Source organism: Melozone crissalis, unplaced genomic scaffold (assembly GCF_028551555.1).
Source record: "Melozone crissalis strain CALT ecotype California unplaced genomic scaffold, PUWL_Pcris_2 ptg000156l_1, whole genome shotgun sequence".
Classification (NCBI taxonomy): Eukaryota; Metazoa; Chordata; class Aves; order Passeriformes; family Passerellidae; genus Melozone; species Melozone crissalis.
In genome coordinates, this window is record NW_026535927.1 from 327,167 (window position 1) to 349,599 (window position 22,433).

Genomic DNA, 22,433 nt, shown 5'->3' on the forward strand with positions numbered 1-22,433 from the left:
CTCCCCTTTGTCAGCAAGTCCTTTGTTGTTTTATTTTCTGAACTAGCGACTGCACCTCTCTCTTGCTGGGCTGCTGGAGGTCCTGGCTGAATGCTAATTCACCCCTTTGGATTTAAAAATTTAGAGGAGACACCTCATCCCTGCTGCTGAGACATTTCCCTGGGTGCAAATGAATTTATTTTCAATTTTCCTCAGGCAGATTACACCGTGCTTATGCTGACAGAATTATTTGACAGCATCCCCTGATATTTCAGCATCTGGTAGAGAGAGAGCCCAGAAAAAAAATCCTGAGGATGTTTTGCAGTTTGTTTTCCCTTTAATCTGCTCTCTTTGTGGCTTTGAGAGCAGGGAATGGATTGTGCAGCTCCGTGACCTTGATAACGTCACAGGAACGTCCGAATTGTTTGATCCCAGCCCATTAAGTGGTGAGGGGAGACAGAGGGAAAATAACAGAGGGAGGCAGAGCACTGATCCAAATAATTGTCTAAACGCCAACCCCAAGCCAAGCTCATCCTCTGTGCCAGGAATTAGGGAGATGGATGTTCCCAATAATGGGTTTTACCACGGGTGGCGGTGGGGAAAAGGGATGAGCAAAGCATCCGTACATAAAATATCCCAAAGTTTGGGCAGGTTGCACTCCAAAGGCAGCCTTGCCTTCCCGAATTAATGGGCCTTGGCAGCTGCAGCTTGGGATGGATTGAACCCCTGGAGAGCTTGAAGGGTTTTTCATGCATGTTCTGCCCCTCAGCTTCATTTTAAACATGGTTTTAATTATTTCCGTGGCTTTTTGGGAACCAGCAGAAATCAGGGGTTTATTTGTGGTGGGAAGAGCTTCCCCTCCACCAGAGCTGCAGATTCCTCTGGTTTGTCCCAAACCTCAGCATTTGGGAATGTTCTTGGGCTGTTCCACCTCTCCCAGTGCTCAGCCAGGTGTGAACAACTTCCCAAGGGCGCAGACAGAGCAAATTAACTCCCAGCTCCTTCTCCAAGCACTCCATTTGTCCCACAAATACTCCCTGGTGTGCACGGAAGGAGTTTGATGAATGCAGAGGGGGGAAAAACGAGCTCAGCAGATGGAAAGGGCAGATTTTATTGTGAGCAAACCCCCGAGGAGCCTGCAGCACCCTGGGGATGGATGTGTCACCTGTGGGTGACAGAGCTGAGCCAGGGACAGCAGCAGCGGAGGCTGGAGCAGTGCCCAGAGTGGCTGAGCTGGTTCCTTGCTCCCAAGTTCTGTGGGATTGTGCTGGGATGTGGCCACAGCAAAAAAAAAAAAATAATGTTGAGGCAAAATCTGGCTGGTTCCATGCTGGTTTTATTTTGCACCAGCTCAAGTCACCCACTGGATTTTTGGGAGTTTTCCTGAGAGAATTCACCAGGAAAATGCCAAATCCCACCTAAGAGGCATTTTCTTCCTGCTGTTAAATAGAACTGGAAGGGACTGGAAAATGGCAAATCCACCTAAAATCCTGAATAAAATATTCCGATTTAGTGGTGACCCAAAGATTTAGATTCAGTGGTGACCAGAAGATTGGGATTCGGTGGTGACCCAAATATTTTAATTTAGTTGTGACCAAAATATTTGGATTTAGTGATGACCAAGAGATTCTGATTCAGTGGTGACCAAAATATTTGAATTTAGTAGTGACCAAAAGATTCTGATTTACTGATGACCAAAAGGTTCTGATTTAGTGGTGACCAAAAGATTTGGATTCAGTGATGACCAAAAGATTCTGATTTACTGATAACCAAAATATTCTGATTCAGTGGTGACCAAATGCTTCCCTGCTGCTCCTGTGAGGAGGGAAATAAAGAACAAATGGAAGGGAACTAATGGAAGATCCAGGGTGGTGTTTTCCCCTCCTGGTTTTTGATGCACATGAAATGCTGATATTTCTGTGATGACAGAATTTCTGTCAGTGGGCTCTGGCAGCCTGAAATCACATTTTCCCTCCTGAGGCAGCCTCAGAGCAGGAACTGTGAATATCCCAGTGAGGAGGCTGAGGGCAGGGCCAGCTGTGGGGACTGATGCCACTTTCCCTTTGCAGTTTCCTGCTTTTTCAACTTCACCAGCCCGTCGGGGACCGTGCTGTCGCCCAACTACTCTGAGGAGTACGGGAGCAGCCTGCACTGCGTGTGGCTGATCATCGCCAACCCCGAGAGCCGCATCCACCTGGCCTTCAACGACTTCGACGTGGAGCCCCAGTTTGATTTCCTGGCTGTCAAGGACGGTGCCACGGCCGAGTCCCCCGTGCTGGGCACCTTCTCAGGGAGCCACATCCCCTCCTCGCTGACCAGCAGTGGCCACGTGGCCAGGCTGGAGTTCCAGACTGACCACTCCATGGAGAAGAGAGGGTTCAACATCACCTTCACCAGTGAGTGTGTGTTGGGTTTGTGTGGTGGGGAGGGATGGTGCATATTATATATATATATATATATGTATATATGTGTATACATATATATGTATATATGTGTGTGTATATATATATATATGTGTGTGTGTATATATGTGTGTGTATATGTAAATATGTATATGTATATATGTATATGTATATATAATATATACATATACATATCATATATACATATATGAAATTTCTATATTATATATATTATATATATAGAAAGATATTGTATAATATATATATTATATAGAATCATAAAGTTAGCCATCTTGTCAGAAGGCTAACTTTATGATTATATATTATATATTAATTGTACTTTCATTACTTATGGTTATATTATTTTATGATTATATATTGTATAATTACTTTATGATTATGTCTTATATATTAATAATTACTTTATGATCCTATATTATATAATATATAATCTTATCTTTCATATTAATTAATATATATTAGTTATTGCTTGATTATTATATATTATATATCTTATATTTTTATTATTTAGATTATATCTTATATTAATTTTTTATTAAATATTCTATATTTATTATTATTATCTGGGCATCTCCTCCTCCTCCTGGCACTGGGAAGGGGAAAAATTCAATTTTTCTCAATTTGAGGGTGCAACACCCTCATTTTGGGGACAGGGTCGGGGGGACAGTACAAAAAGTTGCTGATTCTCCTGTTTTCTGTTTCTCTCCTGCTGCTGGCAGCGTTCCGGCACAACGAGTGCCCAGACCCCGGCGTGCCGGTGAACGGGAAGCGCTTTGGGGACAGCCTGCAGCTGGGCAGCTCCGTGTCCTTCCTGTGTGACGAGGGCTTCATCCGCACCCACGGTGCCGAGAGCGTCACCTGCGTGCTGCAGGAGGGCAGCGTGGTGTGGGACAACGCCGTGCTGCGCTGCGAAGGTAAGCCCCAGCGCCTGCCTGCTGCCCATGGGGTAGTTTGGGGTGGTTTGGGGTGGTTTGGGGTGGTTTGGGGTGGTAAAGATCCCATCTCAGCTCTTCCCGTGGGTGTTGTTAGGAAAATTCATCCACAAACACCAGAGGTTTGTGGCCAAAAAGGAGACACAGGAGTCCTGGAACTTTATTCCAATCAAGGCAGAGGCCATGGGGCATTCCACTCAAAGTTTTGGAGGACGCAGCCTCCTTTTTATCCCAATTTCCCAGCTGCATTTCCCTTCTCTCTTTCCCCATTTCTGAGGTACTTGAGAAGTTCAGACTTCCCAGAACACCTGATCCCAGAGATTTCCCTCTAATGTACAACCCTCCCTTCTAATTTCTAATTCTTCCAGAATTTAGGGGTTTTTCCCCATTTCTGAGGTACTTGAGGTACGCCTGATACCAAAGATTCCCCTCTAATATACGACTCTTGCTTTTGATATTTAATTCTTAGGGGATTTAGGAGTTTTTCCCCATTTCTGAGGTACTTGAGAGGTTCAGACTTCCCAGAACACCTGATCCCAAAGATTTCCCTCTAATGTACAAACCTCCCTTTGAATTCTTAATTCTTATGGAATTTAACGGTTTTTCCCATTAATTTTTCTGCGCTGTGATGGTCAGCCCTAGCTTCTGCCTGCTGCCCATGGGGTGGTTTGGGGTGCTGAAGAACCCATCTCAGCTCTTCCCATGGGTGTTGTTAGGAAAATCCATCCACAACTATAGAGGTTTATGGCCAAAAAGGAGACAGAGGAGTCCTGAAACTTTATTCCAATCAAGGCAGAGGCCATGGGGCATTCCCTTGGGATCTCTCCAATTTTTAAAGGATGCAGCCTCCTTTTTATCCCAGTTTCCCAGCTGCATTTCCCTTCTCTCTTTCCCCATTTCTGAGGTACTTGAGAGGTTCAGACTTCCCAAAGATTCCCCTCTAATGTACAACCCTCCCTTTTAATTTTAATTCTTAGGGAATTTAGGGTTTTTCCCCATTTCTGAGGTACTTGAGAAATTCAGACTTCCCAGAACACCTGATCCCAAAGATTCCCCTCTAATGTACAACCCTCCCTTTTAATTTTTAATTCTTATGGAATTTAGGGGGTTTTCCCCATTTCCTCCTCCTCCTCTCCTCCTCTTCTCCTCTCCAGGTGAACATTCCTTCAGGGAAAGATATTTCTGGGGGGAATTTTGCAGCCTTTTGGGGTCCAGAATCAAGGTTCTGCCTGTCGGGTCTCACTCTCACATTCCACAGTGTCCAGCCAACACCTTCCAGAATTTTCCACCCCTCTGGAAGGAGGAGTTTGCTGGGGAGGAAGTTTCAGTTCAAATATTCCTGAGCTCTGTTTATTTTCCAATTTTTTTGGTGTGGAATGAATGCTGGGGAATATTTTTTATTGTGGTTTTTTGATGATTTGATGATCAGTTCTTGTTACAGCAGGTATTTTTCTAATAACAATAATAATAATAATAAAAGGTTCTGGTTTGGTGATGCCTCAAAGCTTCCCTGCTGCTCCTGTCAGGGAGGGAATGAAACAAAAAGGAATGGAAGATCCAGGGTGATGTTTTCCCATCCTGGTGTTTGATCCATGTAAAATATCTGATATTTGTGTCATGACGGAAGTTCTCTCAATGGGCTCTGGCAGCTGAGAGACAAAAATTCTGCATTTCCATCTCCTGGCCACAACAGCCAACCCTGCCAAGGGGGGAGCTGGGCTGAATTAAAGGCTTTAATTCAGATTTCAAAGCTTTTTTAAGACTTTCAAGCCTCTGCTCTGGAAAAAAGAAGTGAAGAAGGAGCTCATTAGGACTGAAAATCTTCCTGTGCCCTGTGTTCTCAGGGAAGTGATGCTCTGCTCTGGTATTTGCAGCAATTTGAATAACAAGTGCTGAACTCTTGAGAAGCAGCTCTGGAATATTGAGAAATAATTGGAGTAATTGGCCCTGCCTTGCCTGAGCAGCAGGAATTGCACAGTCCTGGCCATTGTCTTTGGGATTGAAGGAAGGAATCAATTGTTTTCAACAGCTTTTATAGAATAAAAAGCTGGACATTTTTGTATTCTTAAATAATTTTGCTCCTGTCAAAATGTAGGTTTAATTCAGGCCTCCTGTTCCTTTCAAAGCACAAGCCTTGAAATTTACATTTTTTTAAGTGTGGAAGGGAAACATTCATTAAATAATACACTTCTAATCAACTTTTATATGTGATAACCTTCTGCCTTCTCCTCCTGATCACTCTGGTGAGTTCTTTGACTCACCCTTCAGTCTGGACCTTTTAATTACCCTTTTTAAGCAAGGAGAAAAGCTCAGAGATCTAAAATCCTGAAAAATAAATTAATGGGAATGAAGGAGACAGAGAAAAGGGTGGAAATTCTGACAGGAGACCAAGCACAGCTTTGGGGCAGAAAGGAAAAATAATTGCTTTGGAGCCAGCTGAGATCAAGTGACTTTGATCTGTCACCCTTGAGAGCAGCAGGGGAGATTTGGGGATGGGATTGGCACATTTTGAGGTGGTACAAGGGCATGGGGTCATGCACATTGGCATTGGGACTGGAACATTTTGGGGTGGCAGAGGGGCATGGTGACATTGGGGCTGGCACATTTTGGCATGGCACAAGGACACAGTGGCATTGGGATTGGCACATTTTGGGATGGCACAGTGACATGGTGACATTGGGGTTGGCACATTTTGGGGTGGCACTGTGACATTGAGATTGTCATATTTTGGGGTGGCACAGGGGCATGGTGACATTGGGGCTGGCACATTTTGGGGTGGCACAGGGACACGGTGACATTGGGATTGGCACATTTTGGGGTGGCACAGGGACATTGGGATTGGCACATTTTGGGGTGGCACAGTGACACTGGAGCTGGCACATTTTGGGGTGGCACAGTGACATGGTGACATTGGGGCTGGCACATTTTGGGGTGGCTCAGGGACATTGGGATTGGCACATTTTGGGGTGGCACAGTGACACTGGAGCTGGCACATTTTGGGGTGGCACAGTGACATGGTGACATTGGGGCTGGCACATTTTGGGGTGGCTCAGGGACATTGGGATTGGCACATTTTGGGGTGGCACAGGGGCACGGTGACATTGGGATTGGCACATTTTGGGCTGGCACATTTTGGGGTGGCACGGTGACATTGGGGCTGGCACATTTTGGGGTGGCACAAGGACACGGTGACATTGGGGCTGGCACAGGGGCACGGTGACATTGGGGCTGGCCCTGGGTGACTCCTTAGAGGACAAACCTGACAGTTTATGTGATTTTTGTCCCTCTGGTCTCTCAGACCTTGTGTCTTTTTCCCAGAAAATGCCAAGAAGTTCCTGCAGCTCCTGCTGGTGGCACTGGGGACCACGGGGTGGATTTAATGCCCTGCTCTGGTGACATCCCTGGTGGCAGCAAAGCCATGACTCAAATAGCAGGGCTGGGAGGGATTTTTCTGCCACCTGAAATGCCAAGTGACCTTGAAGTTCCCTCTGCTTTTATATCCAATCATTATTTTACACCCTGAGCAGGGCCCAAGGTCAGCCCTGCTGGCTCCCAGGGGGGCCCTGTCTGCACTTGGAGCTGAAACTGCAATTTCTGAGCAGTAAATGTTGGTTTTCCATCTGGCTCTGGTGATTTTTAACTCGTGGTGGGGACAGAAATGCAGGGACGGGGTTTCAAAAGTGGGGACATCTCATGGGGCTACAGCTCTGTGACATTTTTCACCCCAATTTTAAAGAGGTGGCACTCAGGGATTTGGTTTAGAGGTGGATGAGCCTGAAGGTCTTTTCCAGCCTGGATAATTGTGTGGATTTGTGTCCTTTTTGTGTCCCCAGCACCCTGTGGGGGCCACCTGACGTCACCCAGTGGCACCATCCTGTCCCCAGGCTGGCCTGGCTTCTACAAGGACTCGCTGAGCTGTGCCTGGGTCATCGAGGCCCAGCCTGGCTACCCCATCAAGATCACCTTTGACAGGTGCTCACCACCTTGGGCAGCCCCAAATTCCCTGGTTCTTAACCCAAATTCCCTGCTCTGCCCCCAAATTCTCTGGTTCTGCCCTCAAATTCCCTGCTCTGCCCCCACATTCTCTGGTTCTGCCCTCAAATTCCCTGCTCTGCCCCCAGATTCCCTGGTTCTGCCCCAAATTCTCCAAATTCCCTGGCTCTGCTCCCAGATTCCCTGGTTCTGCCCCCAAATTCCCTGCTCTGACCCCGAATTCCCTGCATTTTTGTGTGAGGTGCCCCCAGTGAGACACTCAGGCAGAAGAAAGGACCCAGCCCTGTCCCCATGGTGGTTCCAGGAGGGAATGAGCAGAAGGGAGCAGTGCTGGGGTTTCATTTTCCTCCTGTCCCTCCCAGGTTCAAGACAGAGGTGAATTACGACACCCTGGAGGTGAGGGATGGCCGCTCCTACTCCTCTCCCCTGATTGGGGTCTATGATGGCACCCAGGTGCCCCAGTTCCTGATCAGCACCAGCAACCACCTCTACCTCCTGTTCACCACGGACAAGAGCCACTCTGACATCGGCTTCCAGATCAGATATGAAAGTAAGGACCCCTTGTTCATGGGATTCCCTGCAATTCCCAGCAATTCCCTGCAATTCCCAATCTTCAGCAGCACCACGGCCTCCTCAGGGCACCCTGGGTTTTGTTTCCCCTGTGCCAGGCAGCTCACAGGTGTTGCCAGTGGAGGAGCAGTTTCTGCTTTTCCTGGCATCCCTGACTGGTTTGGCCTCTCCTCCCTTGGGGAAATTCCCTCTCTCCATCCCCTCATTTCAGGGATTTCCCTCTCTCCATCCCCTTACTTTGAGGATTTCCCTCTCTCCATTTCTTCCTCTCACTTTGAGGATTTCCTTCTCTTTATTTTCTCACTTTGGTGGTTTTCCTCTCTCCATTTCCTTCCCTCCCTTAGGGCAATTCTCTCTCTCCATCCTCTCACTTTTGGGATTTCCCTCTTCCCCATTTCCTCCTCTCACTTGAAGGATTTCCCTCTCTTTATCCTCTCACTTTTGGAATTTTTCTCTTTCCATTTCCTCCCCTCCTTTGAGGCAATTCCCTCTCTCCATCACCTCATTTCAAGGATTTCCCTCTCTCCATCCCCTCAGTTCAGAGATTTTCCTCTCTCCATTTCCTCATCTCACTTTGAGGATTTTCCTCTCTCCATCCCCTCATTTCAGGGATTTCCCTCTCTCCATCCTCTTACTTTGAGGATTTCCCTCTCTCCCTTTCCTTCTCTCACTTTGAAGATTTCCCCCTCTCCATCCCCTCATTTCAGTGATTTTCCTCTCTCCCTTTCCTCCTCTCACTTTGAGGATTTCCCTCTCTCCATCCTCTCATTTCAGGGATTTCCCTCTCTCCCCTCCCTTGAGGAATTCCCTCTCTCCCTTCCACCCTCTGACCTTGGGGACAACCACCAACATTTGGCTCAGTCCCCTGGGTGGGCTGAGCTTCCCCTGAGCCCCTCAGTGCCCACCTGAGTGCTGTGCCCTGTTTTCTGTGCCCAGCTGTGAAGCTGCAGTCTGACCACTGCCTGGACCCTGGCATCCCAGTGAACGGGCAGCGCCACGGCAACGATTTCTACGTGGGAGCCCTGGTGACATTCAGCTGTGACCCTGGCTACACCCTGAGTGACACTGAGGCCCTGGAGTGTGAGCCCAACTTCCAGTGGAGCCGGCCCCTGCCCAGCTGTGAGGGTGAGGAAACTGCTTCAGGATGTTCTTGGGGTTGGGAGGCAGAGCTGAGCTCACAGGGTGGGAACATCCAGAGGTGGAGCCCACAGTGGTTCCAGCTGCTGGAAACCTTCCCATGCAGACCACTGCCAAAGCAGCAGCTGGAGAGCTCCCTGTGGCATTAAATCCATGGGTTTTGTTGGATTTTGGTGGGTCTGTCCATGGATTTTGTTGGATTTTCCTCTTTTGGTTGGATCCCACAGGGATGGTGGTTCCAGCTGCTGGAAACCCTGGAAACCCTTCCCCTGCAGACCAACTGCCAAAGCAGCAGCTGGACAGCTCCCAGTGGTGCTTAATCCATGGGGTTTGGTGGCTCTGTCCATGTATTTTGTTGGATTTTGACCCACAAAACCCAATTTGGGTTGATTGGATTTGGGTTCATCAGTCTCTTTTGGATTTTCCTCTTTTTGTTGGGTCCCACAGGGATGGTGTTTCCACCTGCAGACCCATTGCCAAAGCAGCAGCTGGAGAGCTCCCAGTGGTGTTTAATCCATGGATTTTGTTGGATTTTGATGGGTCTGTCCATGGATTTTGTTGGATTTTGTCATTTGGGTTGATTGGATTTGGGTCGATCATTCTCGTTTGTTGGATTTTCCTGGGTTGGGTTTTGCTTTTACTTTTTCCTCCTAGCTTGTGAAAGAGTCTGGATTATTGAACTCTTTCTCTCCTGTTTTTTTGTGTTTTTAGCTCTCTGTGGGGGCTACATCCGTGGCTCCAGTGGCACCATCCTCTCCCCAGGCTTCCCTGATTTTTATCCCAACAACTTGAACTGCACATGGACCATAGAAACATCCCATGGCAAAGGTGAGGAGAGGACTGAGGCAGTGGGAGAGAAACTTTTCCCTGTGAGATCCACGAGTTCCTCTCAGAAATGATGATTCCATTGTCCCTGGACAAAATCCAGAGGGTTTTGACATCACCTCTTTAACCTTTTAAAGGGAAAATTCTTATCAAGCAGAGCTTTGTGTTATCTCCTGTTCCAGACCTTTGTGGCCTGATCCTAAAAGTCAGGATGTGGATGCAGAGATCCTGACACCATTCCCTGTCCCAGAGAGGGATCTTCCCCTCCTGAGGGATTTCTGGAGGTGCTCAGCTCCTCCTCTCACAGTTTTTTTGGTAATATCTCCCACATGGCCACCACACGAGTCCTGGAATTGCCCCAACTGCTCCAACAATTATTTTCTTGTGACACTTTATGGACTCCCAGGCTGTGCAAGTGGAGTTTAAAAGCAGTTTAATTTTAAAGGTATTTAAATGCCTAAAGAGAGACCATTATTTTTAATCTCATTGCTTCAAAGTGATTTCTTTTCTCCTTTTATTTGTTTTGCTGTTTCTTCTGCAGAGAATGGGGAGAGAAAAAAAAAAAGCCCAACCTCGTGTTTGCAGAGATGTTTTGTGCCACAGTAAATTGCAGACCAGAGCAAAGGTTTAATTGGTCACAAATCCTTAAAAATGAGTTTATAATTAGCCCTTTTTGCTACAGTTCCTCGACCCTTCAGTGCTGGAGGAGCCTTGTGCCCTCTGCTTGGAGTTTTTACTTTAAAAAACTTGGAATTTGGGCATGTTCTCCAGGATAACTGAATTGTTCTTGTGCTGATTCTAGAGGGGTGATGTTATTTGTGTTCCTTAAGCTGGGTTTGCTAAAACTGAGGGTTTAAATTTGCTGTCAGAGGAGAATAAAGTCATTTTGCATTCCCCACATCCCAGTTTTCGGGTCAGATCTATTTCTGTTTTGTGCTTCTGGTAGAAATAGCAAACAATTTGGAAACTCTTGGAAGTTTCCTGCTTTTGTGGAGTTTTGCGGACTAAAAAATGTTCTCCACAGAATGGATATAAAGAATGAATTATCAAGGTCAGTCCTAAGCTTTGGATATAAAAATCCTTTTGGGACAATAAAGGGCAGTGAGGGATAAATTGTGGGATGATCCCACAATTCCTTCATTCCTAATCCCATGGGAAAGGTTCCTTGTTGGTTTCCAGCCTCTCTGACCTTCACTTCTTGGAAGGGAAGAGCTGCATGTGAGCAGCAAAGCTCCAGGAAAAACTTGGAGAGGGCCAGGGATAAATAAATGGAATATTCAGCTGGAATTGGATGCTGTGGGGTTGGATATTGGATCTCCAGAGCTTTCCCTGATCTCCAGAAATTAATAGAGAATGGGCAGCAAGGAGGAGAATCTTCCTCTGGGCTTTTTTTGCAGGTTTCCTGCTGTTTCTTTGGGATGCTGTGTTTTGGGAATGGTGGCATGCAGAGCCAGGGAATTCTTGGGAATTATTTGGGTTATTGGTTTAATTATTATTTTATAATTCTAATTATTTGGGAATTGTTGGGTTAAATGAAATAACCTGGTCAAACCAAGCAGGGATCTCTCCCAAATTCCATCCTGGGGTTTCCTGGAGGATTCTGAGCAGGATCAATCCCAATCCCACACGAGCAGAGGCTCGGGAGCCTGCCCTGAGCTGGGAGATCAGCATGGAAAAATCCATCTAAATGCAAAAAGGCTTTTTATTGCTTGGCATCTCCCTGCCTTGTTAAGTCGGTGTGACAATGCTGTGACAGAGTTCCTGAGCTCAGATCCTGCCTGGCTCCTGCTCTCACTGCTGGTTTTTGTTGATTTTTTTCTTTTTTGTATTATTTTATTTCCAAGCTGGAATTATTTTCCAGAGAATGAGTGTTTCTAATGGTGTTTGAATTCCAGCATGAAAAATCACCTCGCTGGAGGCTCCTGCAGGAGCCTGAAGTGCTTCCCATTGTGTGTCGGGAGGTGTGAAGGGGACTTTAAGTAATCCATTACTCCTCTCTGGCTCATTTACAAATGCAGCAAGGTCACAGCCTTCTCCCCAAATGTTTCAAATCGTTCAAATTGAATTTGGGAGGAAGAGGCAAAATAGTTTTGCTGTGTTTGGCTGGCATTTCCGTGGCTGGAGCTGCTGTGGGGTTTATTTTGGGCAAGAAAAGGTGAATAAAAGTAGGGTATAGGGGAAGGTGTCCCCTCCCATGGGACAGCCCTCCCACATTTCCTTATTTGGGCTTTAGCCCCACCCACCTTCCATTATTTGGATTTTAGCCCCTCCCATATTCCCTTATTTGGGGTTAGCCCATCCCACATCCCCTTATTTGGGTTTTAGTCCTGCCCTCATTTCCTTATTTGGGTTTAGCCCCTCCCACATGTCCTTATTTGGGTTTAGCCCCGCCCACATTCCCTTATATGGATTTTAGCCATGCCCACATGTCCTTATTTGGTTTTAGCCCCTCCCACATCCCCTTATTTGGTTTTACTCCTGACCACATTTCCTTATTTGGGTTTAGCCCTGCCCACATTTCCTTATTTGGGTTTGGCCCTGCCCACATTCCCTATTTGGGTTTTAGCCCCACCCACATTTCCATATTTGGGTTTAACCCTGCCCACATGTCCTTATTTGGGTTTAGCCCTGCCCACAGTTCCATATTTGGGTTTAGCCCCACCCACACTCCCTTATTTGGTTTTACTCCCGCCCACATTTCCTTATTTGGGTTTAGCCCTGCCCACATTCCCTTATTTGGGTTTAGCCCTGCCCACATGTCCTTATTTGGGTTTAGCCCTGCCCACATTTCCATATTTGGGTTTAGCCCCACCCACACTCCCTTATTTGGGTTTGGCCCTGCCCACATTCCCTTTTTGGGTTTTAGCCCTGCCCACATGCCCTTTTTGGGTTTAGACCCTCCCACATTTCCTTATTTGGGTTTTGGCCCTGCCCACATTCCTTTATTTGGGTTTTAGCCCTGCCCACTTTCCCTTATTTGGGTTTAGCCCTGCCCACCTTCCCTTATTTGGGTTTAGCCCTGCCCACATTCCCTTATTTGTGTTTTAGCCCTGCCCACATTCCCTATTTGGGTTTTAGCCCCACCCACGTTTCCTTATTTGGGTTTACCCCGCCCAAATTTCCTTATTTCGGTTTAGACCCACCCACATTCCCTTATTTGGGTTTTGCCCCTCCCACATTTCCTTATTTGGATTTAGCCACGCCCACACACAGGAGAATGGAATAAAACCATTTTTAAGGTCATTTCCCACCCAAATTGTTCCATGATTCTCTGATTCAGCCCATCATGGGAAGGTCCTTGCAGCTGCACCTCTGACACACTTCTGGGAAAGCCTCCCTGACCTTCAAGCTGGGATTCAGTCCTGGTTTTCCAGGCAGGAATTCCTTCTGTAGCACTCTCATTTTTGAGCCCTCCCAACTCCAACCTCGCTGCTCTCCGTTTAAAAGTCATTTTTAGAATAAAGGCTCCCCTGGGCTGCTCCCTCAGCTGCTGCTCTGTCCCTGGAGCAAGTTTGTGTCACCCTGACAAGGGCACAGGAATCCAACATTTCCAGAGCCTGGCCCTGCTCCCACACCCCAGATTTAGGGTTTTTATTGATTTCACTTCCACCAGACCCAAATCCACAATTCCAGTGTGATTTTTCCCCCTGCCCTCGGTGGGGAGCTGGGGTTGGGCACTGGGATGACTCCACCTGTGGTTTCCCCTCTCTCTGCAGGCGTGTTCTTCACCTTCCACACGTTCCACCTGGAGAACGGGCACGATTACCTGCTGATCACGGAGAACTCCAGCTTTGCCCAGCCCCTGCAGCAGCTGACGGGCTCGCGGCTGCCGGCGCCGCTCAGCGCGGGGCTCTTCGGCAACTTCTCGGCCCAGATCCGCCTCATCTCTGACTTCTCCATGTCCTACGAGGGCTTCAACATCACCTTCTCAGGTGACAGCAGTAGCCCGAGCCTTCCTTCTGTGCCTCCCTTCCTTCTGTGCCTCCCTTCTTTCTGTCCCTTCCTTCTTTTCCTTATTTTCTTTCCCTCCCTCCTGCCTTCTCCTATTTTCCTCCCTTTCCTTTTCTCCCTTTTCTTTTCCTCTCTTTCCTTTTCTCCCTTTTTTTTGTCCTCCCTTTCCTTTTCTCCCTTTCCTTTTCTCCCTTTTCTTTTCCTCTCTTTCCTTTTCTCCCTTTTTTTTGTCCTCCCTTTCCTTTTCTCCCTTTCCTTTTCTCCCTTTTCTTTTCCTCTCTTTCCTTTTCTCCCTTTTTTTTGTCCTCCCTTTCCTTTTCTCCCTTTCCTTTTCTCCCTTTTCTTTTCCTCTCTTTCCTTTTCTCCCTTTTTTTTGTCCTCCCTTTCCTTTTCTCCCTTTCCTTTTCTCCCTTCCCCTTCCCTTTTTGCTTCCTTTCCTTTCCTTTTCCCTTTCCTTTCCTTTCCTTTCCTTTCCTTTCCTTTCCTTTCCTTTCCTTTCCTTTCCTTTCCTTTCCTTTCCTTTCCTTTCCTTTCCTTTCCTTTCCTTTCCTTTCCTTTCCTTTCCTTTCCTTTCCTTTCCTTTCCCCCTTCCCTTCTTTTCTCCCTTTCTGTCCCTTTCCCCTCTTTCCCCTATTTTTTCCTTGCTGTAGTACCAGATGGGAGCTTCCTCCTGCTGCACCCAGCAGGGCTCTGATCCAGATTTTCCTGACTCCAGGACTCAGGAGGAGGCTGAGGGAAACAATTCCTGCCCAGAGAAGTTCCAGCAATCCCTTGCTGAGCTGTGCTTGCTCAACCCTCACGGTGATGGTGCCTTTGTGCCTTTGAGTGGGTGTGCTGATCCAAAATGCAGATTTTTCAAAGGAAATCCAAATTTTTCAAAGGAAATCCTGATTTTTCAGCAGCTGTCTGTCAGGAGGAGCGTGAGGACTTGGAGAGGGACCAAAGGAGGGACGTGTGGCACTGCAGGGCAGCTCATGGCACTGGGGCAGCCTCTGCTTGAAGGGCACGAGGTGTTTGACTGTGTCCTCTGGGCTGGAGTCCTCCAAGTGACTCCCAAGTGCTGCCATTCCAGGGAATGTCAATCTTTGCTGCCTGAGTGCCCCAGAAGCAATTCCCTACCACAACCAGTGAAGGGCAGGAGCTTTATTGCTGTTCTTCCCTCTGTCCCCGTGTCCTTCCCAGTCCTGAGCTGCCACTCCAGCACCCAGGGAAAGAGAGAAATTCCCATTTTTCCTGTGGAGCTTGGTCTGGCACCCTCCCTGACGGGCAGAGCTGTTGCCATAGATGCAGCTGAAACCTGGTTCCCAGTGCCTTTGTTCCTGGCCTCTGAAGTCAGGGATTTGCATGTGGAAACCAGTCAGAAAATTTCCAATTAACTCCCATTTTGATGAGGGGAAAATGGCTTTTTGCCTTTCAAAAGCTCGCCTCTAATTATAACTCTCATTTTCAGTGTATTTCAAGGTTTCTTTCCTATCTTGAAAAGCAAAACCAGGAGTCAGTTCTATTTTTAGCTCCCTTTACATATATATATGTTAACATACAGGCTTTGGACTTGGAGATGTTGCCAAAAACACCTTCAAAAGAGTTTTCCTTCAGGCTGCTTTGGGGTCAGAGATTTGAGTTTGGCTGTTGGCCAGAATCCTACGTGACCTTTCTTGGAGCAGCAGCTTCAGCGTCCTCCTGCCTTCCCTGAGCAGGATCATCCATTTCCAGGATTAGAAAAGGAGAGGCAGCAGAAATCCCACCCGGATCAATCCATCCTCTCTGGGCTGCAGCACAGGGACAGTGACAAATCCCCATCCCTGTCACTGTGACAGGGACTGGGACCTGTTGCCTTCGGAGGTGGTTGGGATGCAGGGGCTGGGAGGGAGTTGTAGGTGGAGGGAGAAATAGAAATCCTCATGGGTTCACTGAAACTGGATCAAAGCTCAGAGATCCCTTGGATCCTTGTGGCATTTAGAGGGAGGACAGAATCCCTGAGCTGTAGGCTGGGGGTGAAATCCAGGTGGATTTTCATGGTTTGGAATCCTCATGGATTCGCTGCAGCTGGATCAAGGCTCAGAGCTCCTTTAGATGCTCATGTCCTCTCCAGGGAGGTCTGAACCCCTGAGTTTTAGGTTGAGGTGAAATCCAGGTGGATATTCATAGTTTAGAATCCTCATGGATTCACTGCAGCTGGATCAAGGCTCAGAGCTCCTTTAGATCCTCATGTCCGCTCCAGGGAGGACAGAACCCAAGTTGTAGGTTGGAGTGAAATCCAGGTGGGTTTTCATGGTTTGGAATCTTCATGGATTCACTGCAGCTGGATCAAAGCTCCCTTGGATCCTTGTGTTCTCTCCAGGGAAGGCAGACCCCTGAGTTTTAGGCTGGGGTGAAATCCACCTGGGTTTACATGACCCAAACAGGATTCCATCCTCATTTTTCCATCCTCCCTGGAAAATGCAGCTGGATCAAAACTCAGAGCTCCCTTGGATTCTTGTGTCCTCTCCAGGGAGTACAGAACCCCTGAGTTTTAGGTTGGGGTGGCATCTGGATGGATTTTCATGGCCCAAACAGGATTCCATCCTCATTTTTCCATCCTCCCTGCAAAATGCAGCTGGATCAAGGCTCAGAGCCTCCCTTGGATCCTCATGTCATTTACAGGAAGAACAGAATCCTTGAGCTGTGGATTGGGGTGAAATCCAGGTGGGTTTTCATGGCCCAAACGGGATTCCATCCTCATGGGTTCACTGCAGCTGGATTAAGGCTCAGAGCTCCCTTGGACCCTCATCTCCTCTCCGTGGAGGACAGAACCCATCTCCCATCCCACAACCCCCGTTTTCCCCCTCCAGAATACGACCTGGAGCCGTGTGACGAGCCCGAGGTGCCGGCCTACAGCATCAGGAAGGGGCTGCAGTTCGGGGTGGGGGACGTGCTGAGCTTCTCGTGCTTCCCCGGGTACCGGCTGGAGGGCGCGGCGCGCATCACCTGCCTGGGCGGGCGACGGCGAGTGTGGAGTGCGCCTCTGCCAAGGTGTGTTGGTAGGTGGTCATGTGCTTTCATTTTGCTTGGCTGGCCCCGCTGTGCTGCACTCCTGAGGTGGGCAGGGATGGACGGGAGCGGCCCTGGGGTGGGTGACAACCCCCAGGATGGATGGGAGCAGCCCTGGGGTGGGTGATGTCCCTGGGGTGGGTGATACCTCCTGGGGATGGATGGGTGACATTCCCCAGGATGGTTGGGAGTACCTCTAGGATGGGTGACATCCTCCAGGGTGGATGGGTTGCGTTCTTGGGATGGGTTGGTGACATGCCCTGGGATGGATGGGAGACATTCCTGGGATGGGTGACATTCCTGGGATGGGGGGGTAATATCCCCTGGGATGGATGGGAACACCCCTGGGATGGGTGGCATCCTCCAAAATGGATGAGAGCACCTCTAGGATGGGTGACATCCCCTGGGATGGATGGGTGACATTCCTGAGATGAGTGACATCTCTGGGATGGATGGGAGCAGCCCTGGGATGGGTGACATCCCCTGGAATGGAGAGGTGACATCCCCTGGGATGGCTGGGAGCACCCCTAGGATGGTTGGGAGCATCCCTGGGATGGATGGGAGCTGGGATGGGTGACATTCCCTGGGATGGAGGAGTGGCATCCCCCAGAGTAGATGGGAGCACCCCTGGGATTGGTGACATATTCCAAGATGGATGGGTGACATCCCCTGGATAAGTGACATCCCCCAGGGTGGATGGCAGCACCTCTGGGATGGGTGACACCCCCCAGGATGGATGGGAGCACCCCTGGGGTGTGTGACATTCCCTGGGATGGATGGGTGACATCCTTTGGGATGGAGAGGTGACATCCCCTGGGATGTATGGGTGACATCCCCCAGAGTGGGACCATCCAGAGCAGGGTTGGGGGATGATGCTCCAGGCCGTGGGAAAAAGGATGTCACACTTATTTTTTGGTGTAGAATTTCAATAGAAAATCATTCCCAGCTCTGCTCACCCTGAGCCTGTGGGATTCCTCGAGATCAGTCAGGGCAGGGCTCTCACCTGGTGGCCAGACCTGCTCAGGAGATTGTCCTAAGCTGTGGGTTAGGGTTAGGTGACCCTTGAGGGAGAATTTCAGCAGCAAATCTCCCCAGCAGAGCCAGCTGTGCTGAATTTCCAGCTCTGGGGCCTCATTCTGCTGGGACAGGCAGGAGTAACAATCAGGCTGCAGATAAAGCTCATCAGGGGAATGAAAATCAAAATAAAAAATCATTTCCAGAGCTTTGAACTGGAGCCTCAGACAGCAGCACTGAGTGGACAACCCTGGCTGCTGCTCCTGGCTCAGAATTAACAGCTTGGCTTGATCAGAGCAGGGCAAACTCAGGGCTGATGGCCCAGAGCTCCGTGGCAGGGTGACAGCTCTGTCACAATGTCCCCAGTGCTGCTCAGATCTGCCTGGATAGGGATGGAAAAGGCAGACTGACTCATTAAGATCACAGGAGGTTTAATTGCTTTTCCAGACACTCTGCATTCAGCTCCTATCTTGGAGATGGTCTGGGGAGGGCTCGGAGTGGTTTTTGTTCCTTTGTCCAAGCCCTGTGGCCAGGACAGCTCCCTGAGATGTCCCCAGCATTGTCCCTGGGGAATCTGTGCCAAAATCCAGCTTTTCATCCCTGGCAAGAGCAGAGGACAAAGAGTCTCCTCCAGAGAGCCTCCTGTGGGTGCCTCTGCTGCTTAACCCTTCCCTGGAGGAGCAGCAGAGCCAGGAGCTGTTCTGGGATGGTTCCCTCATCTCCAGGAGCTGTTCTGGGATGGTTCCCTCACATGGGATGGTTCCTCCAGCTCCAGGAGCTTCCCTGGGATGGTTCCCTCACCTGGGATGGTTCCTTCAGCTCCAGGAGCTGCTCTGAGATGGTTCTCTCACTTGAGATGGTTCCCTCACCTGGGATGGTTCCCTCATCATCCAGGAGCTGCCCTGCGATGGTTTCTTCAGCTCCAGGAGCTCACCTGGGATGGTTCCCTCACCTGGGATGGTTCCCTCATCTTCAGGAGCTGCCCTGGGATGGTTCCTTCACCTGGGATGGTTTCCTCAGCTCCAGGAGCTGTTCTGGGATGGTTCCCTCACCTGGGATGGTTCCCTCATCATCCAGGAGCTGCTCTGAGATGCGTCCCTCCCCTGGGATGGTTCCCTCAGCTCCAGGAGCTATGAGGACTCAGGGACATGAGATTGATCCCAAAAACTGCTCTAGGGGATGACTGTCCCCAGGCCTGCGTGCAGAGCCCCAGAGGAGCAGGCAGCCAGTGTTTGACAGCAGAAAATCCTGCAGGGTAAACAGGCTGGGAAAACAGTGAGTCACGGCTGGCTCGTGTGGGAGCTCGGCAGGAGGAACAGAAAATCCTCAGCGTGGGGTTGTTCTGAGCAGATCTACACAAATTCATACAGATTCGTACGGATTTATATCCATTTCCCACAGATTTTCTGCAGATCCATGCAGATGTCACAGAGATTCACACAGATTTATATTTGCACAGATTACTCACAGATCTCGCCCGGATTCCCACAGACTTCTCACGGATCCACATAAATTTCACAGAGCTTCACACACATTTACACAGATCCCCTACAGATTCACCCAGATTCCTCCAGATTTCCCACAGATCCACACAGATTTCACAGAGATTCACACACATTTACATTTACACAGATTCCCCACAGATCCCCCACAGATTCCCCCAAATTCCCCCCAAATTCCCAAAGATCCACACAGATTTCACAGAGCTTCACACAGATTTACGTTTATACAGATTCACCCAAATTCCTACAGATTCTCCACAGATTCACACAGATCCCCCAACTTCCCACAGATTTCTCACAGATCCACTCACATTTCACAGAGATTCACAGAGATTTAAATTTACACAGATTCCTCCCCAAATTCCCCCCAGATTTACATTTACACAGATTCTGAAAGAGGAGAGAAGCCTGGCTAGGAAAATTTGATGGGAAAGGCGACAGTGTGCAGGTTGTAGTGACCAACAACAGGTTGTAGTGAATAACAACAGGTCATAGCGAGTAACAAGAGGTTGTAGTAAATGCCAGCAGGTTGTAGTGAGTAACAAGAGGTTGTAGTAAATGCCAACAGGTTGTAGTGAATACCAACAGGTTGTAGTGGGTAACAAGAGGTTATAGTGAATACTAACAGATTGTAGCGAATAAAAACAGGTTGTAGTGAGTAACAGGAGGTTGTAGTGAATAACAACAGGTTGTAGGGAATACCAGCATGTTGTAGTGAATACCAGCAGGTTGTAGTGAGTAACAAGAGGTTGTAGTGAATATCAGCAGGTTGTAGTGAGTTACAAGAGGTTGTAGTGAATACCAACAGGTTCTGGTGAGTAACAAGAGGTTGTACTGAATACCAACAGGTTGTAGTGAATACTAACAGGTTGTAGTGAACACCAGCAGGTTGTAGAGATATGGTTGTGGTAAATAACAACAGGTTGTAGTGAATACCAACAGGGAAAAGCCCTCTCCTTGCTGCTGCAGGAGGGGCTGAGCGGCTGTGGCCTTCAGAGGCGCCTCCTGCATGTGTGCTGTGGCCAGCAGACGCGTGGGGTCACTGAAATGTGCCTTTGTGTCTCGCTGCAGCTGAGTGTGGCTCCTCGGTGACGGGCACCCAGGGTGTGCTGCTGTCGCCCAACTACCCCCTGAACTACAACAACAACCACGAGTGCATCTACTCCATCCAGAGCCAGCCTGGCAAGGGCATCCAGCTGAAAGCCAGGACCTTCGAGCTGGAGGCAGGAGATGTCCTCAAGGTAATTCTGGCTCGGGCAGTGGAGAGCAACACCTCTAAATGCTCTAAAATTCTGGTGGGATTAGGTGACCTCTTTGTCATCCCAGTGCCATGGAGGGATTGCCATGGCAGATTTCTCCCAGACCAGCTAAACCTCCGCTCTCACCTCTGGAACTGCACAGGGAAAGCTCCTCCTCCATCAGAAAGGCTCTAAAATTTTGGTGGGATTAGGTGGGAATGATCTCTGTGTCATCCCAGTGCCATGGAGTGATTGCCATGGCAGTTTGCAAGGTCAGATTTCTCCTAGACCAGCTAAACTTCAGCTCTCACCTGTGGAATTGCACAGGGAAAACTCCTCATCCACCAGAAAGGCTCTAAAATTCTCATGGGATTAGGTGGGAGTGACCTGTGTCATCCCAATGCCATGGACTGATTCCATGGCAGTTTGGAAGCTCAGATTTCCCCCAGACCAGCTAAACCTCAGCTCTCACCTGTGGAATTGCGCAGTAAAAACTCCTCATCCATCAGAAAGGCTCTAAAATTTTGGTGGGATTTGGTGGAAGCGACCTCTGTGTCATGCCAGTGATTCCCATGGCAGTTTGGAATGCCAGGTTTCCCCCAGACCAGCTAAACCTCAGCTCTCACCTCTGGAATTGCACAGGGAAAACTCCTCATCCACCAGAAAGGTTCTAAAATTTTGGTGGGATTAGGTGGAAGCGACCTCTGTGTCATCCCAGTGATTCCCATGGCAGTTTGGAAGCCCAAATTTCCCCTATACCAGCTAAAATTCAGCTCTCACCTCTGGAATTGCACAAGAAAAACTCCTCCTCCATCAGAATAGTTAGGGTTTCAGCATTATTTCAGTGCTTTGAAGAATCAAGGCTGGTTTGTCCCCAAAAAAGGGGCTGATTGAAATGCAGAACTCCAGACTCTTCTGAGATTATTCAAGCTCCAGGACTCTGTGGAGAAGGAGACAAATCCAGGCTGAGTTTTTTTTTATATTAACCAAAGGAATGGTTTTGAAGGAGGCATTAATATTGCAAGGATGTGCTGAGCCATCTTCCCAAGAATCCTCTGTCCTCATTGAAGTGTCACACTCCAGGAGAGGCGTAATCCACGTTTCCAGCTCACAAATGACTGGAAAGGGAGAAAGATTTCCTGTTAATGCAAGGAATGTACTCCTTGTCAGAGGAATTACATTTTCTCAGCAGGTTTGTCATCAGCTGCTCATCTGAGGAAAGTTCCTATCGATCTCCACTGGTGAGGAGCTGCTCTTGGTCCTCACAAAAGGAAGAAAAAACCCCCATTTGTGTTTTTCTTAAATCAAGGCTCATCTCTGAGTCAGTCTGGGGGAAAAATGTGGATTTTTTAGCAGCTGCTCCTTGGGAAAGAGAGTTGAGGAGATGCAGCCCAGTGTGCAGAGTAAATTAGGGCTGAGGAGGAGGGTGCAGATCCTCCAGGGTGGAAATGCTGCTCCTCAGGTGGGCAGCACTGTGGAGTTCCATCAAATCAGACTTTTAGTTTGATATCCCTGGATCTCAGCTCACATTGCCTGAAGGATTTGTCCCTGTTTGCACTTGTGGATCCAGGAACCACTCCTGGATCACCTGTAGGACAAATCCTGGAGGGTTGGAGTTGCTTTTCCAGCCTGAAGCTGGAATTCAGAGTGGGTTGGTTCTTTCCTTCCCTTTTCCCTCCAATACTCAGGATCAGCTCAGTGCCAGGAGCAAATTCCTTAATTTGAGGTGACCCCAAATGAGGGCATTTATCAGGAGCTGCTGGTTCTTCCCAAAAAAAAACCCCAAAGGACAAACCCAGGGTGTTGCTGTGAGCAGATCAGGGACTAGGTGGGATGAAT

At 48.6% G+C, this 22,433-nt stretch overlaps 1 protein-coding gene across 1 annotated transcript in view; it reads left to right on the forward strand.

The window, feature by feature from the left end:
* Positions 1-22,433, forward strand: part of LOC128948757 (CUB and sushi domain-containing protein 2-like) — a 142,434-nt gene that overhangs the window by 47,392 nt on the left and 72,609 nt on the right. The window contains exons 10-18 of the mRNA XM_054293519.1: positions 2,049-2,375; positions 3,122-3,316; positions 7,168-7,306; positions 7,690-7,877; positions 8,834-9,022; positions 9,746-9,862; positions 13,576-13,791; positions 16,642-16,830; positions 20,428-20,597. Coding sequence (XP_054149494.1) covers positions 2,049-2,375; positions 3,122-3,316; positions 7,168-7,306; positions 7,690-7,877; positions 8,834-9,022; positions 9,746-9,862; positions 13,576-13,791; positions 16,642-16,830; positions 20,428-20,597 — 1,730 coding nt within the window. The remainder of the gene's footprint in view (positions 1-2,048; positions 2,376-3,121; positions 3,317-7,167; positions 7,307-7,689; positions 7,878-8,833; positions 9,023-9,745; positions 9,863-13,575; positions 13,792-16,641; positions 16,831-20,427; positions 20,598-22,433) is intronic.